Source organism: Zalophus californianus, chromosome 6 (assembly GCF_009762305.2).
Source record: "Zalophus californianus isolate mZalCal1 chromosome 6, mZalCal1.pri.v2, whole genome shotgun sequence".
NCBI lineage: Eukaryota > Metazoa > Chordata > Mammalia > Carnivora > Otariidae > Zalophus > Zalophus californianus.
In genome coordinates, this window is record NC_045600.1 from 1,182,037 (window position 1) to 1,200,465 (window position 18,429).

At 64.2% G+C, this 18,429-nt stretch overlaps 1 protein-coding gene and 1 long non-coding RNA gene across 5 annotated transcripts; one reads left to right on the top strand and one right to left on the bottom strand.

The window, feature by feature from the left end:
• Window positions 1-858: 858 nt before the first annotated feature.
• ADSS1 (adenylosuccinate synthase 1) lies at window positions 859-17,809 on the bottom strand. The gene is made up of 13 exons (XM_027572719.2): window positions 17,548-17,809; window positions 10,563-10,665; window positions 8,316-8,378; window positions 7,471-7,521; window positions 7,068-7,134; window positions 6,123-6,230; window positions 5,950-6,031; window positions 4,901-5,027; window positions 4,159-4,313; window positions 3,584-3,708; window positions 2,666-2,763; window positions 1,321-1,470; window positions 859-1,236 (listed from the first exon to the last, which is right to left on the bottom strand). The coding sequence occupies exons 1-13, from the start codon at window positions 17,737-17,739 to the stop codon at window positions 1,184-1,186; spliced, it is 1,374 nt and encodes a 457-aa protein (XP_027428520.1). The 5' UTR covers window positions 17,740-17,809; the 3' UTR covers window positions 859-1,183.
• LOC113910463 lies at window positions 4,343-8,960 on the top strand. Of its 4 annotated transcripts, XR_003516057.2 has the most exons (5): window positions 4,343-4,560; window positions 4,721-4,830; window positions 7,015-7,146; window positions 8,351-8,524; window positions 8,778-8,960. It is a non-coding gene; the product is annotated as an uncharacterized LOC113910463 (long non-coding RNA). The 4 variants fall into 4 exon arrangements; XR_003516055.2 differs by having other exon boundaries at window positions 4,343-4,830; XR_003516056.2 differs by lacking the exon at window positions 4,721-4,830 and having other exon boundaries at window positions 4,343-4,720.
• Window positions 17,810-18,429: the final 620 nt, after the last annotated feature.

An 18,429-nucleotide genomic window follows, 5' to 3' on the forward strand; every position in this document is an offset into this window, starting at 1 on the left:
CATGGACGGAAATAATTCTTGGAAAACTCAACAGTTTCTGCTGGTGCTTCTCACTCCTGCCTTCAAGTAGCTGCACTCCTCACTGACTGGAAGGTCCAGGAAAGCTGGTTGTAGCCCGTTTTCCTCGCTTCTTTCAAATCACTCAAGACTCATCCAGGCACTGTTTGGAGCAGTATGCTAGCGTGCGTGAAGTCCCAGGAGTTTCAGAATGGAGCCTGCTCACTAAAGATGCTGTCACGTGGTTAGCATCTCCCTGGTGTAGGCCAGTCAAACTGGAGCCCCGTGTGGTCCCTGGGAAGCAAGCCCCGTGAGCACTCGACCCATTTCTGTGAGCCCAGATGCCAGCGTCAGGGTTACAAGGCCGGGATTTAACCCTGACCGACTCTGAGTCTCCCCATCTAATTCCTTCCCTCTCCCAAATGATACCAAAAGGGGGTTACTTTTCTAAATTTACCCCAGACTCTATGAAGAGTTGTTCAAGGAGGCTCCTCAGCTTCCAGTGGAGACCACAGTAAGCTCGAGCAGCTGTGGCCTGTTAAGAAGTGACTTATTCAATCCAGTGACCTCCAGAGGGATGAGGGCAGGTGCATGCAGCTGACGTGAAGAGGGGCTGCTGGGGGGCTGCCTCTGCCCCGTGCAGGGGGGCTTAGAGCTCAAGGGGGCGCTCCTGTAACAATTCTCTTTTGGGAAGCACTGAATGCCTGTGGTCTCGCCTACCTGGGCCCGTTCCAGTTCGCCGTCTAAGCAAGCAAACAGTTAGGCTTTGTGATACCGGAAATGTGCATCACCCAGACTGTTGTCACCGCCAAAGTCAAAACGAAAGGACAGTCAGAACCAGACACGGGCCGATCACCACCATTCAGTGGCTACTGCATATGTTTATTACTAAACGGCTCCAGCCGGCCATACAACCATGTGACAATTAATGTGCCATAAAAGTTCTCTGTTTTGAGTACTTTGGCTCATTTTCAGTAGCAGGATTTAAAAAAAAAAACAACAAACGTACACGACACTGGCCGTCAGATGTTTGGATCACTGTAGAAATCGGTGGCTGAGCTGAAGGCTTGGAGAGAAATATAAAAGTTGAGAAACTAGTTTTCCTACTTCCGTGTTTCGGGCGGTGACTCTGCAGCTGCCGATGCGGGACGGGGCCGCTGCACTCCGCAGGCTCAGCGCTCTCCGTCTAAAAGAGCTGGATCATCGAATCTCTCGATTTGCCGACCCCAACCCATTTCACTGGAAGGGAAAAGGGTCGCTCAGCCCTGGGGGTGGGGGGTGGGGCGCGGAGGGCGGGATGGTGGGGGGGGCACAGGCACCCACCTGCCACTCCGACGTGATTCTCCACAAACCGGACGTAGTTCTGTGCCTGCGGGGGGAGGTCCTGCCACTTCCTGGCGCCTGTGGTGTCCGCCTTCCACCCAGGCAGCGTTTCGTATTCGACCTCAACCTTCTGCAGTATCTCCTGGTTCGCTGGGGAGACAAAGGGTGGGGGGTGGCCCATGTCCCGAAGATGCTGGTGCTCGGGTCTCCCATTCGGGGACCTGCTTGCCGCGGAGCTCAGCGAGGCAGAAGGCACGTGGCCCTGGTTGGTTTTCTCGGGGGAGCGGGGGGGGGGGCGGTAAGCATTCTCTGCCATTGGCTGTATCCCTGCCAGACCAGGGGACACGTCCACTCCAGACATGGATTTGCTAAGGGCTCTGCTAGAACCTCTGCAGGTGACTCAGCTGAGGAATTCCATGGACCCTGCTTGGAAATTCTTTTTTTTTTTTTTTTTAAGATTGTATTTATCCATTTATTTACTTAGAGAGTGAGTGTGCAAGGGGAGGGGCAGAAGAGAGAGAGAATCTCCAGCAGACTCAGCCCTGAGCACAGAGCCCGATGTGGGGCTTGATCTTACGATCCCAAGATCATGACCCAAGCCGAAATCAAGAGTTGGATGCTTAACCGACGGAGCCACTCAGGTGTCCCCCCTTCTCCCAACTAGGAAATTCTAAGAGTCCTGAAGTATGAAGGGATCCTGAAGGATCTCTGTGTCCTGTTCCCAGGGCAAGGACCCTGCTCCAGCCAGGACTCCATGGCTCCTGGCACATGGCTCACAGTAGACGCCAACCAGCCCTTATTGATGGAAGGTGCTGGAACAAGCTGTCTACTGAGGGGTCCTCATTGCACGCTCCCCTGGGCCCTGGATCCCTGGGGTCACACCATACCCCCGCTGTGCCTTCTCAAAGGTCAGGGGTCAGTGGGGCCAGGGGACACAGGCCAAGGGGAGCAGGGAGTCTACACATGAGCTCAGAGGAGAGTGGGGGCTGCAGGGAAGAAGCCACTGGGGGCGGTGCGGGCAGAACTGGAACTGTGAGATCCAAGAAAACATTCGCCTTTGTACTTTCTAAAAGAAGGGACGCACAGTAGCAGAAACCCCTTAGGTCTTAAATAACTGAAAACCGTGGTTTCTTAGGTAAAACAGTCATCTTTACATTTGCACAGAGCGGTACATGCCTGCCCAGGGAGCTTCCAGGGCCCCCAGGAGGTGGGCCTCGGCAGTGCCTAAGGGTCCCGCAGGGTCTGGGGTTAGCGGGGGCTGGCTCCCACCTGTCCCCCAGGCTGCAGACCCGTTCCTTCTCCTCTTCCCACACAACAGACGGGAGAAGCCACGGCATCCCCGTACCTGGGAAATAGGGGATCCGCTTCCCGTTAAGCTTGTACGAGACGCCAACTTTCACCTCGTCCAGGGCATCCAGGATGTCCAGCTTCGTTAAGGCCAGCCTGTCCCCAGACCAGCAGACATATCCACATTGGAGAAGCTGCCGGCATATGCTGGGCCTGCATCCTTGCTTCTCCCCTGCTATTCACAGTCGCCGGGAAACGCAGATGGGGTGGCCCCAGAAGCATGCGGGCGGGCTCGGGAGCGCGGCTGCAGCCCGGCCGAGGTCTCCTCGCCTCGGGTGTCCCCAGGGGACCCCGTTCCCGCGGCCCTGGGTCTAGTGGCCCTCCGACAGCACCGCATGCAGGGACACCCGGGGACTGTGTTGAGCCACAGTCCTCCCTGGCACAGGCCCTGTTCCTTCTGCGTTCCCTTTCCTGCCTCCCTCGTGGGTCCTCGCGGGTGGGTCTCTCCGTGCTTCCTGCACCCGTGGTGGCCAGGCCACCCTGTCCTCTGCTTTGCTGCGGCCTCAGCACCTTGGCGCTCAGAGCACAGCCTCTTTGGCACCTGGTCCCAGGGTGGGGACAGTGTCTCCCTCCCACTGCCCAGCCCCACACCCCAGCAGACCTAACGGAGATCTTGACAGTGAGGTCTGGCCAAGCCAAGCCAGGCCAGGCCCCGCGAAGAAGGAGTCGTGTCCCTGAGAACCACGGTGGAGGCCCTCGGGGCTAGGCTTCCTCTCCCTCGCTAGATGGACGATTTTAACCCCCTACAGGGGCCAGGACGCCCCCTGGCCCCCCTGCGGCCACCTCCCCTGCACGTGCTTGGGCGCAGATGGCCGTCCGGCTCTAAGGCCGTCCACTGCCATGGCCCCGCCGTGCCGGACGGGAGAATCCATGGCCTGCACCCCCACGTAACAACCGTGTGGGAAGGGCTGCTTACGCGGTAAAGCCGTTGACCATGTGAGCATATCTGAGAATCATCAGGTCCAGCCAGCCGCACCGCCTCTTCCTGCCTGTGGTCACCCCCCACTCGTGGCCACGGCTCTGTAGCAGGTCTCCGATTTCCTGGGTGACAGCAGAGCAGGCCCGCCGCGGCATGGAGGGGGAGCCTGCGCCTGGCTGCTTCGGGGCTCAGCCTTTCTCTCTGCTGCCTCCGCCCCCCTCCCTTCCACCCCCCTCCCCACGCTGGCCTCACGTACCCCTGCTCAGGACCAGAGCCTTGGGCCCTCGCTGCAGAGGGCACAAGGCCATGTTGAGAAAAGGCGGCCAGCGACACCCTGAGGAGGTCCCTGAGCCACACCACACGGGGTGCTCCGAGGGGCTGTGAGGCACTCTGCCCATCTGCAGTGCTTCCCGGGGAAACCGGGTCCACGGGAGCTTGTGTGGTGCAGGGCTGTTGGTGTGTGCCACCTTGCGTGCACCTGTGGATGCCTGTCTCTGCTCTTGCCTTGTGTGTCTCTGCACACACCACCACTGGGCGCCCCTGCTGGGGTCCCGCTGGGGCTGGGGACTCACATTGATCTGCTCGGTGGGAAAGGCGCCGATGCCCACGCGTGTGGTGTAGGCCTTCACCACGCCGTAGACCTCGCCTATGTTCTGCGGAGGGATGCCCAGGCCCGTGCACACGCCGCCCACAGTACAGTTGGATGATGTCACAAAGGGGTAGGTCCCTGCAAGACCAAGCTGGTCAGAGCCCACTGCCACCCCCGCAGGCCACCCCGGCCCCGGGCTCCAGCTCGGCAGAGGGCGGTGGGTGGTTCGGCCTCCTGCATGTCCCCTCTGTGGGGTCTCCAGGGCCGGTGGTCCCAGAGACCATCCTGGGGGAGTGACTCACATGGGCACTGTGTGTCAGGCTGCTGTAGCCTGTGTAGGAGTCTGGGGGTGAATAGAGGGAGAAGGCTCCTCCTGACTTGGATGGTGGGTGCCTCCCCTGCCTGTACCATGTGGCCTTGGCACTGGTGTGGCCGTGGGGTCGGGATAGGACGTACAGAAGGCCCACACGGACGGAAGCACTGGCTCTACCCAGCCTTGCTGGGAGCCCTGGCCGCAGCTCTGGCCTCTCTCCCTTTCCGTCTAGGTCAGCTCTCTCTTGTCCCTCCCACCTGAAGTAGGAAGATGAGGGGCAGCATGATCACTGTCATGGGCGGGGCGGCAGTGTGGCCGCGGAAGGCAGCCCTGCCACATCGGGTCAGTGACCAGCCTGGTCCCCAGCAGGCAGGAAAGGGGATCATGGGGGTCAGCCGGGCTGGGGACCTACCAAAGTCAATATCAAGGAGGGCTGCATTGGCACCTTCCACGAGGATTTTTTTTGGGGTGCCATGGAGTGCCTCGTACATAAAGTAGACGCCGTCTCGGACCATGGGTCGGATCTTCTCAGCAAAGCCCTGTGGGGGAGGCAGAGGAGGCTGCGGTGGGGCCAGGCCCCTCCTGACAGCCAGACACTTCCAGTGCATTCCTTTCCCAAAAGAGGCCTGGCCTGCAAACCTGTCCCGAGACCCAGAGCGACCCCCAGTCCTGTCTCGGTCTTGTCTGTGAGGCTTGCACTAGTCTCCTGCGGCCATGGGCTGAATTGTGCCCCACCCAAAGTCCCCGGCTCATCTGTTTAAGTCCTGACCCCCAGCATCTCAGAATGTGACTGTATTTGGAGACAGGCCTTCAAAGGGGGATTAAATTGAGGTGGCTATGGTGGGCCCTAATCCAGTGTGACTGACATCTTCATTGGTCTGGCCCTGTCCTCATTCACAGCTCCCTTAAGAGGGCTGGGAGGAGCCAGGAGCCCAGCCTTGGAAACTTCCGGAAGGGCTCTGTGGTCTCCTCATCCCAACCCTGACACGGTACTACCCTCTATGAGTCAGCAAGGCCACCTTTACCCGCTACCCCAAGTAGGACAGGGACAGCCGCTTTCCCCAGCCTGTCCTGGGAAATGTCCCCTGTGGGAAAGCCAGGGGCCTGGGTGTGCCCTGGGCGGTGGGGGGGGGGGCACCTTCCTGCCCTCCCTGGCCTGGGCTTGCACAGGAGGCCTGTGGTCCCCAAGAGGGCCAGCCACCCCATAGCAGTGCCTGGGACAGTGCGCTCCCTGAGTGCTGCGTGGGCATCTGGCAAGGCTGCGGTGCCCCGGTGGCGCCTGCCCGCCACGCCCCGCCCCCCACCATGCCATGCCCCGCCCCCCAGCCCACCGCACCCGGTCGCACCCTCCCGCGCCATGCCCCGCCTGCCCCCGTCCCACCCCCTCCACGACTGCCCCTCCCCCCCCCCCCCCCCCCCCCCCCCGTTCCCGTCCCCAGCCCGCCAGCGCCCCTGCTCTACCTTGAGCTTCTTGAGTTGCCCTTCGACGTCCACCTCCAGGCTGGGGAACATGGACTGGTGCTGGCGGGCCAGGTTCTTGAATCTGCGGGGGCGACAGTGACTGCGACCCCTCGCCCCGCCTGGGTGTCCGCGCCCTCAGCACTAGCCAGTCCCCCCTCGGGCGGCTCAGGTACCTGGCGGAAAATTCATCAAAGTCCGACAGGAGGTCGCAGACGCGGAGGCCCATGCGGGCAGCTTTGGAAGAGTAGGCGGGTCCGATCCCCTTCCTGGTGGTGCCGATACTGAAAGACAGGGCGGCCGTGAGCCTGGGGCGCCAGGCCCGGCGGCCTGCTTGGGGCCTGTGAGGGGCACGCAGGGCTCCGGGCCAGCACCCCCAGGCGCCTGCGTGCACCCCTATTACAAACAAGGGTTGAGCTGGGAGGCGCCCTCCCCAGCAGTAGCACCTGCAGTCTGGGACAGCTGTGAGAGTCCACCGGCCCCCTCCGCTGGCTGGCTGTCAGGGATCTGGGGGCTGAGGCCCCCGCCGGCGGTCCTGGGCCACTCAAACCCTCCCGTCATTCCATGCCTTGGCTCTGAGAAATCCTGTCTGCACTGGGCCCCCAGCTTCCCTCTGGCCAGGCACTGAGGATGCTCCTGTCCACGTCTGCCGGCTGCTGCCTCTTGGGGGCTGGGCGCGCTAGCCATGCCCACCCTGTGCCCACTGCCTGCCACCGCCCTAGCCCCAGGCTCGGTGAATGGCCTGCTCAGCATTGCCACCTGGCATACCTGTGTGTGAGTGTGTGTGCAGAGTCTGAGTGTGCACACACGTGTGAGTGCATGCACACATGTGGGTGGCAAGGGAGCTAGTCACTTGATGGGGCAGGACGGCCACAGTTTCACCCTGACCTGGCTTGGAGGACCAGTGCCCGGCACATTTTCATAAATATCTTTGGAGGACAAAGGAATGGCCGTGGGTGCTAGTGGGGCAAGGGTTTGGGTGGCCCATGTATGTGGTCAGGCTGGGCTGGGCTGCCCACGGTCGTGGTGGCTTCAAGGGGACCCCATTCCCCTCTTGGCACACCCCAGAGCTCCCAGACTCGAAGGCCAGCGAGACAAGAGAAGCCCCTGGATACACTCACTTCTTGCCCTCCTGGGCCTGCCGTTGCACTTCCTGCAGCCCGTCGACCGCCTGGTGAAAATCAAACACTGCACGGCCAGGTGAGTGGTCCCCAAGCGAGAGACAGACAGAGGGTTATGGGGCTCCCCTGTGCACACCCGGGCTGCCCGGGACGGGTGGTCCAGTTTGAAAGGGGACACCCTGGACTCTGCCTCTGCCCAGCACAGACTCACACGTGCCCGGGAGTCCCTTCGGGCCTCCGTTTTCCCATCTGCAATTGGGGACTGTGATTCCGACCCGCTGCCCACTTGGAAGTTCCTGGAGCTATGTGGGCTCAGCATGCCAGGGAGGAGGGCCACTGGCGGGGGGTGGTTCCCATGGCGGGTGGGTGGCACCGGCCCCGCCCCCAGCCGGGGTGTGCTTACCGAGGTGGGCTCGGTCGGAGATGACGAGCCTCTTCTCCCAGTCCTTCAGACCTGCGGTCACAGGGCAGGCCGTCAGCCGTCACGGGCAAGGTGGCCGAGGCTGGGCAGCTGGCCCAGCCCCCACCCAGGGCAAGAGTCCACAAAGGTCACGTGGGGTGTGCCCTCCCCTCATGGCCTCTCTCCCTGCTGAGGGCCCCGGAATCTCACCCCCCACCTCTCCCTGCAGGGCCTCTGTCCTGGCGCTTCATGCCCAGGGTCAGTTTCCTGTTGGCTCTTCTCACTCCTGCCCTGAACTCGAGCCCTGAGGCTGAGGCCCGCTTCCTTCTTGGACCCCATCAGGGTCTTGGGGCTGCCACCTCCAGACAACCTTTCCAGGGGGGCAGCTGGCCCAGACACTCTGGCCAGTGGCCTCTGTTGCTGCCTGCTCCCAGGAGCCCCCAGGAGCCCCCAGGAACCACATCCTTCCCTGTAGGTGTGGTTGGCCCAGTGGTCCCCAGTCTGGGCTGGACACCCAGGTGTCCTGGGGAGCTTCATCAAATTCTAGGTCCCAGGGCCCCTTCCAGACATCCTGAGTGGGACCCTCCAGAGGCCACCTGTCCCCAGTGTCATGAAAGCTCCCCATAAAACTGAGGCCCACAGCCAGACTTTGGGGCCTTGGGCTGCCCTGCTCTCCGCATCCCAAGTGCAGACCCAGCTTTCTCACAGCAGAGCCAGCAGGAGGCGGGTGGGGGACTGCTGGGCTGGGGAAACTGACCCCTCCCAAGAACCCACGCGGGAGGCCCTGGCCACCACGCTGCTAGGAGCTTGCCCGGGACCAGGGTGCACGTGCCTGAACTCGGACCTACCTTTCTTCTCATTCTTTTCTGCTTCTTCGAACAAGCCGGGTAAGTGGACGACCACCCCATTGCCTGCAACACATCACAGGGGACTGAGTCGTGCAGTGGACACGGTGACTTACGTTGAAGGGAATTCTGACACCTGTTACAACATGGGCGGACCTTGAGGACACTATGCCGAGTGACACAGGCAGGTCACCAAAGGACAAATACCCTGTGTGAGTCCACTCACAGGAGGTCCCGGGAGGAGTCAGATTCACAGGGACAGGAAGTAGAGGGGGGCGCCAGGGGCTCGGGAGGGGGCCGGGGATGGTGTTCAATGGGGACAGAGTGTCAGGCTGGGGAGATGGAAAGTTCTGGAGACGGACAGTGGGGGTGGGTGTGCAACAGCGTGAATGTGCTTCACGCCACTGGGCTGTATGCCTAGAAATGGCAAAGATGGAAAATTTTTGTTGTGTATATTCATGACAGTGGAAGAAATGGCCCAAACCAAACCAAAGCAACGGGAAGCACGTGCAGAGCCCGAGAGCAGAGGAGAGCTTGTGGAGGTGGCAGGGTTGCCGGCGAACGGCAGAGGGGACTTCTTGGAATGACGACAGTGCTCTAGGGCTGAGCTGTGTTGAACGTCATGGCACATAAATTATACCTCAGTGAAGCTGGTACAGTCTACGTGAATGGCGTGAAAATGGGAAAGCAGGAGACACGCAGCCCCGACCCTTCCCGGGCCCCGAGCAGGGACTCTGGGGAGCTGTGCCTTCCCTATCCATATAACGCTGAAGTGCGATCCATGATGTTTCACGGGGGCCGAGACTGAGGCCCAGAGAAGGAAGGTAACTCGCCCCAGGTCACACAGCATGTTAGTGTGGGGTCCAGGCTGAAGCAAAATGCTAGTGCTTTTCTCTTAGACTGAAGGCGGCTGGGCCAGGCCACCTGCTGTCTTCCCAGGAGGAGACTTCCCTGGCCCCGGTCCCCCCCAGGGCTGCCGGTGGCACAGGCTCGGCCAAGGGAGACAGGACATGGGTCCAGATGGGAGTGGCTCAGACTGTGCAAAGCCACGCTGAGTACAAAAGGTCACCTAAATGCCAGGGCGTCCTGAAATGACCACGTGGCAGGGGCCCCGGGAATGTCGCAAGCTGAGGGGCAGCCGTGTGAGTTCTGGCACGTTCGTCCCCGGCTGAGCACGCTGCTGGCTGGGCTGACCGAGCTGACCCCGCGATGCTCCCCGGGGACCACCCAGCCTGGGCTCCAGCTGCTGGCCCTGACCCACCCCAGCTCCTCAGACGCTGGGTGGAGACCTCTCATCAAGCGGGCCTCCTTGGCCTTGTTTCCCGCCAAGTGGGGCCCAGGGCCCAGCGGACGAGGCTGGGCCTGGAGAAGGCTGCAGCAGAGCCCCACCCCGGGCCCCCACCCCGGGTGAACCGCGGGAGGTCACCGTGCTAACCTTGCCCACTGCAGTGGCCCCGGTCTGTCCTCCTGCACAGTCCGACCGCACCCGGCCCCTCAGCTGACACTTCCTTCCCTTTGCCCGGCCCTGTGCCCTCACTGGGCACACCCGCAGCCTCGGCCCACGCTTCACAACCAGGGAGGGGCGGGGGCAGATAAGTCACGAGGGTGGTCTCGCTAAGTCGTGCAAGGAGCCTGATGAATAGTCCTGGACACTGCGGGAGGGCGTCAGGCGGCCTGGCTGGGGCCGGGCGGGGCGGCTCTGGGGAAGGGAGGCTCAGGCTGAGCCGGGGGCAGGACAGGAGGTCAGGCCTGGAGGCCAGGAGGGAGGGAGGGGGAGAGAGAGAGAGAGAGGCAGACACAGAGAGAGAGAGAGAGACAGAGAGAGCAAGAGACCCCACAGTCCTAGAGGCCGGAGGTCCCTGGAAGGGCAGGGAGTGCTGTGGGAATGGGGAGGCCGGGGGAGCCGGCAGGCTGGGCTTCCACCCCTGCAGCGGGAGTCTGGCCCACGCACACTCGCCTGCACACCTGCACGTACCCATCCACACAGCACACTTGCGCACATACTCACACCCACACACGTTCACTCCCTCACGTGCAAACAGGCTTGCACACGCCGCTCCGCGGGGCTTCCCACCCTCTCTCCCTCTGGCCCAGGCTGGGCGGCTCCCGGGACAGGCTCCAGACCAGGCCCGTGGGCCAGCCCGGCTCTCCTGCCGTGTCCAGGCCCACATGCAGGGGGGCCCCGGGCTGGATGACACCCCAGGCCCATCCTGCTGACACACGCGGGACCCCCCGGCTGCTGGCACTCACCGATGAAGGACACGGCCTTGGTGTTGATGATGCCGCTGGGCAACAGGTGGAAGTCATACTCCCTGCCATCCACCACCACCGTGTGACCGGCGTTGTTGCCCCCCTAGGAACAGAAGCCCGCTGAGTATGCAGGAGCCTCAGGGCTTGGACCTGCCCTGGGAGGGCCTGTCCAGCCTCACTCTGGACCAGCTCCAAACACAGGTGGCTTAGGGCAGTGGTTCTGTCCCCCAGGGTGCGCGAGATGCTGTCCACGCCTGCACTTGGGGCCTCTGGTGCCGTGGTTGGCTCTGAGGCGTGTCTGGGGTGCTCCGGGTTAGTGACCCAGGCCATGGATGAGGTGCAGGGACCGGACCAGCAGACTGGCTCGGAGGGGGCCTGGGCCTGGCTGGTCCCACCCTCCCCACCGCTGCACCCGGCCCTGGACCATCTCTCGTGGCACAGGCCAACGCCCCACGGAGGCTGGCTTGGCAGAGGCCCTGCCTACGAGCCCCTCTGGAGGTCCGTCCTCTGATGCAGGAATGAGGGGGCCAACTTCCCCTAGAAGCACAGACCCAGGCCCCCACACCCCAAGCTCCGTGGTGGCAGAGGGGGGCTAGGCAGCACTGTCATCTGGGGCGGGGGCAGGGACAGGTGTAGTCACTGGCCAGTGGGACCAGCGCCCCTCGCCCCCTGAGCAGGGACCGCTCCCTTTGGGCCTGTGCCTCCCCTAAGAATAAAAAGGAAAACACAGTTCTGAGTCTAGCCCTGTCCTGGGGGATACCCGGGTGACAGGGTCCTTTCTTTTTGGAGCTGCTGCTGAGGGTGGGCTGGGGCTGGCTGAGGGGGGCTGGGGGGAGCCCAAGGAGATCCAGCCCCAGGAGGGATGCCCATTCTGCTGTTCCCACCAGCAGAGGGCACTGTGGGCCCCCAGGGTGTGCGGCACCGGACCTCTGACCAGCCCAGCCCCACCTTCCTGCCCTAAGCTCCCGCAGAAACACTGGCTTATCCACAGGGCCTGTCCATGGCCAAGGCCCACTCCCTGCCCCACCCCACTGTCCTCCTGCCTCGAAGAGGGGGGCGCTGGGCAGCTGGCTCTTAGCGGCCTCAGTCTTGCCCACCCCGGGCAGGGCTGAATGACAGCAGCCTCCTCCCCACCGGGAGCACCTGTTCCTCACAGAGCATCTGGATGAGATTTATGTCTCCTGGCTCCTCCACCCAAACAGCCCAGGCAGGGGGTGGCAGGGCGCCTGGGGACAGTGAGGGGCGGACACCAGAGACGCCAGGCCAGGGGCTTTCCCTCCTGGACCTCACATCATGCGTCGGTAAATTAAGTAGTGGGGCTCTCCCCTGACGCATCTCCCTGACTTCCACAACACCCCTTCACCCCGGGCTCAGCCCTACGAGCTCTACCAGCTGCCCAGGATGTCCCTGCCAGAAGCCAGGTCCACGGAGGGCCCCAGACAGCCGAGCGCTGCGTGTCTGGAATGCACGTGGAAGGTCCGTGTGGGGCCGCTCCTGCCACCCCCGACATGGCATGGAGGATGTCTCTGACAGACTCCTGGGGCCACCGCAGTCCAGGTGTGCACCCCACGGCCCTGCTGCACGACCGTGCCATGTCCCTGGGCTTCCCCGTGGCCAGTGGGGGCTGAGCTGCCCTGGGACTCCCAGGTCGTTGGCTGTGGGAACTGACCGCAGCCTCTGAGGGAATGATGGTGGAAACGGATGGGCTGCCCTGTGGGGAGCAGACGGGAAGGACAAAGGGGGCGCTGGGGGCCTGGGAGCCTAGGGGGCCGCCCCACGAGCAAGGGCGGACAGGCAGCACCAGGCCTCGGGGGCTCAGGACAGAGACGGTAGTGGGAGGTGAGCTGGCTGGGCTGCCACAGAGAGGAGGCTTGGGAAGGGACCTCAGAGGGGCTGCTGGAGGGAAGGGAAAGACAGCAGACGCTGATGGGGTGGGGGGACAGGGTGGGGGCGAAGCAGTGGGCTCAGCCTCAGAGGCAGACCCCCACCCCCGGCCCTGCTCTCCCAGCGCCCATTGCCAAGGTCCGCTGGCCCGAGGACACACACACAGACCAGAAGCACTGTTGAGCACACCCCCACCTCTGTTTGGGGTAAACACGGGCACCTAGGAACAGGCACAGGCCATCGTGGGCCAGTGGGCATCGGGTGACCCCGGCCAGCTGCAGGGCCCAGGCCTCAGACCACAGTCCACTCGCAGGGGCACGAGCCTGCCCCTGTCCTAGGAGGGCAGGTTCTGGAGGTTCTATGCTCTGTGCCCTGGGAGAGTGAGCGAGGACTGTCCTGGACCTCAGGGTGGCCTGGGGCATTTCCCAGACCTCAGGTTCGCTGTCTGCCCCACAGCTCTCTGGAGCTGGCCTCCTCCTACCTTTGTGCCCCTGAGGACAGGCCAAGTCAGGCGGGAGCTGGGCACAGAGGCAGGGCTTGGTGTGGCCCCTCGGGGGCTCTGCCTGCCTCCAGGTCCTCCCTCTGCAGTGGAGCCTTGGGTTAGGCCCAGCCCTGGACCCACCACGGACACTGAAGCCACTCCCACCACCCCTGCGCGAACCTCATGGACGCCCCAGCCAGCTGCCTCCCCGGAGGTAGGGAATCTAAGAAAGGGGGTTCTCTCACTCCTGAACAGAGGAAGGGGACCACGGCCAGGGCTGGCCCACTCAGGAGCCTGGCCAGCTCTGATCCTTCCTGTCCCTGCAGGAGTCCAGCGGGGCCCAGGCCCAGCAGGGAGATACACACATGGCCTGTTGCCGGAATATGAGCTGTGGCCATGGGCCACAGTGCAGACCCCCTCCCTGGTCCCTACCCGGCACCTAGAGAGCGCGGCTTCAGCCACCCTCCTTGGCACCTCGAGGCCTGTGCGGCCCCGAGAGCCAGCTCTGATGTCCCCACTGGGGCCCAAAACCTGGGGGACAGAGAGCCTGCGAGAGCCATCTTCCTGCTACCCCGTGCCGCTCTCTGTGAAGCCCCTGAATCTCCCGCAGCGCATCTCCTGGGGGCCGTTCCCAGGCTGAGGGACCTGCTCCGGCAGCAGCCCAGGGCAGGCAGCTGGGCCCTGTGAAGGCCAGGCCTTCGGTCCCCAAGTGTGGCCGGGCACCCACCAGCGCAGGCCTCGGGACGATGATGGGTGGGCTCAGCCAGCTCAGAGGGTCTCCATTCTCCGGTCAGGGGCTTCCACTTCCTTGGATCTCCCGGGGTGGGGCGCGGTGGGCCCTGAGTGTGCACTGGGGGCAGCGCAAGGGGCTCAGGGATGCCCCTGGGGCGCCCACCCCCACTCCCCAGAGCTGCGGCCATCCCCCGCCAGGCCCTCCCCACAGGCACGTGGCTCCGCGAGGGCCCCTGGTGGAGCACGCCCTGCGTGCCTTGTCTCCCGCGCGTGGGTGCTCGCTGGCCAGCGTCTGTCCCGCTCCGCCCTCCTGGTCCTCACACCCTGCCCTGGTCCTCCGTCGACCTCTGACCTGCCAGGGCCCCCACCCCTCCCATTCTCTCTGGAACCCCGAGGACATGGGTCTCCATGCTGTTCTGGATGGCTCCTTCGGCCACAGTGCCCCCTTGGCCCCGGTCCCCAGGGGTGCACCAGCCTGGCTGTCTACCCTGTGATGCAGCACCCCCCATCAGCTTTGAGGGGCCCCAGGCCTGTGAGCTCCAGACTCTCCCCAACATTCCTGATCTTGTTTCTCTGACAGCCTCACCCCCGACCCCTGCAGCCGCAGAGCCTGCTGACCTCCCCCGTCCGGCTCACTGGGAGAGGGACCTGCTCGGGCCCAGCTCATCTGCCCGCGTCCATCCCCAGCCCTGGTCTGAGTGCCGGACATGCAGACAAAAGGAGCAGGGAGGTGAGCGGGGGAGGGGGGCATCTTCTCAGGTGGTGGAGCGGTTCCTGGCCAGCCCTGGGTGGGCCGTGGGGTCCGGCTGAGTCTGGGTCCTGGGCAACACACAGCAAGGGGCCTGCTCTCAGGGTGAGACACTGGTGACCCACCCCCCGCCTGTCGGTGGGGAGACCTGCAGTCCACCCACCTACGTGGTGCTTTACCTCGTCTGCTGTCTGCTGCATTCACTCATTCAACCCCAACCAGAGCTGCCCGCTGCTCAGAGGGCACTGGGGCAGGAGGGAGAGCTCAGGGGCTCCAGGAGGGTATGCAGGGTCAGCTGCCCAGGGCAGATGCTCCCACGACCACAAAGGGCTGTGGAAGCTGCGGAGGCCCCCTCCTCTCGAGCCACTGCTGGGTGACCACTGCCATCAGAGGACATGGCCCCGGCTGGACACGCCCCCCCCCCCCCAGATGTGGTGATTGCATGGAGACCGTGGTGGAAACTGAGAGAAACACAGCACCCTCGTACTGAGCACGGTCACACATGGAGCCCCAGTACCATCCACACTGCAGTTGCAGAGGAGGGAATTCTAAATCCCAACCCTGGCGGTCCTGGGCAGCCCCAGAGCCTTCTGACCAAAGTAACTCCGGAAACAGAGGAAGGGTGGGCGTGAGCAGCAGGCTACATGGGCCTGGAGCCGACTAGGGCTGGGGAGAGGGTCAAGGGAAGGGTGCTGGCAGATGCAGACAGACAGAGTCCAGTGGAGGTGTGGACTCCAAAGATGGGGTGGGCAGACCTCACGACCGAATGCCTGTGCAAAGTCAGTGCAGAGAACAGGGTTGCCAGCGCCCCCGGAGGCCTGCACCGCAACGAGCAAAGGGAGGCCTTCCCAGCCATGCCCCAACCCCAGGTGCCCCAGAGCAGCCCCCACAAACCCAGAGCGCTGGGAGTAGACAAAGGGCGGCTGGGGGTGCCATGGGAACAGCAGGGGAGGTGGGCCGTGCGGGGTCGGTTCAGTGGGAAGGGGAGGCTGCCCCTCCCCCCAAACAGCACAGAAAACAGCAGGAGGGACCCAAGCCCGAGACCCTGGACCGAAGGGGAGGCGGTGGGGGGGTCCTGGGATGCTGACCACAGGCCCCACATGATTGATGGGAAAGAAACCAGGACAGCTGTGGGGGTGCAGGTGGGCCTGGCCCCAGACCGCTGAGGGGCACAAAGGGCTTCAGAGGGGTGCCGAATGGGAGGAGGGGTGGTGGGGGTCAGCAGAGGCAGAGTGGAGATGCAGCTGCCACTCAGGACGGCCCCAGGCCCAGTGACAGGCCAGGTGACCCTTCTGGTCACTGGGGCTGGCCGGCTTCAGCCCTTCCAGGCAGCCACCCAGACGGGACTCCTGCCCACTGCACGTGCCCCGCTGCCCGCTTCCTGGGGCCCCTTGCTCCTATGTGCTGCCCGGCTCCTGGGGTCAGGGCTGGGTTTGGCTCTGTGCACCTGCGGCCGTGACTTTGAGCTTCATGCATACACACTCTAGGTAAGGGGAAGCCTTCCCTAGGGCCAGCGTGGGGCCCTCACTATGCACCCTCACACCCCGTGCTGGCTCGATGGATGTGTGGCACACGTGAGGGCCCACATATGCTGCTTCTTCTCATTCCTCAACTTTTCTGGGCCTCAGTTTCCCTGCTGCACCACTCTCGGGAGGCTGGAGGGGAAAAGGCGCCTTAGGCTCCCAGGACGGCCCATGATTAGCCCCACTGTGAGGTCAGCCAGGGCTCCTGCAGGTGGAGACGCGTCTGATCTCAGTCTGAGAAGTCACCTAGGGGCGAAGGGGCCCAGTGGGCCCCCAGGTCAGGTGACGGGGCTCCAGCCTGCTCTGTGCTTGGCTGGTGTGTCCTGCTGACCCAGGTGGCAGAGCACGGAGGCCCCACTCCAGAACCATTCTGTGGCCAGGAGTGCCTGCGAAGCGCCCCCAGGCTCTTCAGAATGGAGAGAGGACACAGACAGACCTCTGAGGCTCGCTGGAGCCAGTAGGTTACATGGAGGGCGCTGGCACCGTGTGCCCGGCTGCGGGGGGACAAAGGTCCCCAGCCCATGCAGCAGGGTGCCCAGAGACCGCCTCTGGCACTGGAGGCTGTCCAGGGCCAGGAGTGGGCTTGCTCGCCTGGCTCAGGGCAGAGGGGGTGGAGGTCTCTCAAAATGCCAGGAAGCTCCTTCCAGGAATCCACCGTCTGCATAGGACAGGCGTGGCCCAGATAGCGGCTGGGGTGTTCCCTGAGCCAACCGTTGGGCCCATTTCCTTCCCTGGGGGTGTCCCCCTGGCCCTAGCCCTCTGGGCCCGGAGCTAGGAAATGAGGCCACAGACCAGACGAGGAGCTCAGGGGTGCCTCTTCCCCATCCGGGGCAGCGTTCCCGGGCGGGGCTCCAAACCCCAGCACAGCCGAAACAAGCACCCTAAAGCTGTCCCCTCTGTGCCCGGAGCTCTAAGTCGGCCCAGCAGCAGGCCTGGCTCTCAGCCCTGGCGCAGGGGCGCGGCTCCGCGGGAGCAGCACTGAGGGCAGCCCACACCTGGCAGTGGCCACCCTGGGCCCTTGGGGACACAGCCTGTGTCTGGCCTCACCGGTGGCACGCCAGCCGCTGGGTCACCCTGGCCAGCCAGCCGCGGCCCCTCCCTCTCCCCCCACCCCAGTCTGGGTGGGGACCCTCCTGGTCCCGGTCCCGTCTTCCTTCGGGTCCTGGCCCACTGTCCTGCCCTTGCCTCTGCGTCCTCTTGGCTGGCCACCCAGGGCCACCCATGGCCAGCCCCGTGCCAGACCCTGACAACCAGGAGTTGGGGGCCCCAACCCACCCCACCCCCACACCGGAGGGCCCAGTGTCACACCCATGGTGCACCCACCCCACCCGCCTGAAGATCGGGTGTCCCCAACTCAGCTAAGGTATTTATAGCTCCTCCCTGGCCCCCTGCCTGGAGGGGTGGGGCTGGGTGGGGAAGGCGGTCCCCGGGGAGGGAGCGGGGGAGGGGAGAGTGCGCATGCAGAGGGGTCGCGGCGGAAGCGGGGAGGGAGTCCAGGAAGGGGAGCTATCCAAGAGGTGTGTCCAGGTCAGGGTGCGGGAGAACAGGGAGGTCAGGGCCCCTGGGTGCAAGGGGTGGAGGGGGCTTGCTGGGTGGGTGGGCCCCTCCCCCCCGCACCTGGCAGCGGCTGATGATGTCGGCGTCCGTGGCCAGCAGGTCCACCACCTTGCCTTTGCCCTCGTCCCCCCACTGTGCGCCCAGCACCACGGTCACTCGGGAGCCCGTGGCCGCCGCCTCCTGCTGCAGCCGCCCCCGCTTGATGCCGCCCGGGCCGGGGGGCTGGTCGTTGGAGGCACGGGTCCCCGACATGTTGGTCTGGTCACTCCTCTGCTGTGCTGGGCCACGGGACAGCCCTGCCGCCGCCGCGCCACTAAAAGAAGCCGGCCCGGGGCAGGGGGCGGGCCGGGGGCGGGCCCGGCGGGTGCAGTGGCGCCTCTGGGTGACCTCCGGCCGCTGGGTCCGCCCCTGCCAGCCCAGCCCCCACCGGGGAGCCAAGCTGGGCCACGGGCACCTACCTCTGGGGGTGGGGGCACAGGGACAGCCGGTGAGCCCCGCCAGCCAGGTTTTTCCCGCGGGAATGCTAATGGGGGCACCTGTACTGCCCTGCTCCAGGTCCAGCACCTCAGGGTTTTAGAAACTTGGGGGGGCCCTCTTCAGGGTGGGAGAGGGGGCCATGTCTTCACACTGCACCTGGAGGGTCTGCATCCTTGGGGGTTTGGGGTGGGCACCTGCCCTGAGGCGAACCTCGGTCCAGGGCCCATGTGCACGCTCTGGTGGCCAAGGAGAGAGAGGACGGTGTGCCCCCTCCCCCAGCGCCCCCACCCATACTCTCAGGGGCTCAGTGTCCAGCACAGGACAGGCAATGGTGGGACCAACATGCCTGCCTGGAGCAGCTTGCAGTTTCCACCAGGTGGCACAGCCTTTGGTCTGCAGGATCCTGGAGTCCAGGGGCACAGGACCCCCGACCACCGGCTGCCTGGCCAGCAGAGAAGCAGCCGG

What these genes read in the sequence shown, in the direction of transcription:
- ADSS1 (XM_027572719.2), bottom strand. Translation starts at nt 17,739, where the DNA reads ATGTCGGGGACCCGTGCCTCCAACGACCAGCCCCCCGGCCCGGGCGGC. An exon ending in CCTCCTTGATATTGACTTTG is followed by an intron (nt 4,314 to 4,900) that starts GTAGGTCCCCAG and finishes TTGGTCTTGCAG; the next exon opens with GGACCTACCCCTTTGTGACA. An exon ending in GCGGATCCCCTATTTCCCAG is followed by an intron (nt 1,471 to 2,665) that starts GTACGGGGATGC and finishes TTGTCTCCCCAG; the next exon opens with CGAACCAGGAGATACTGCAG.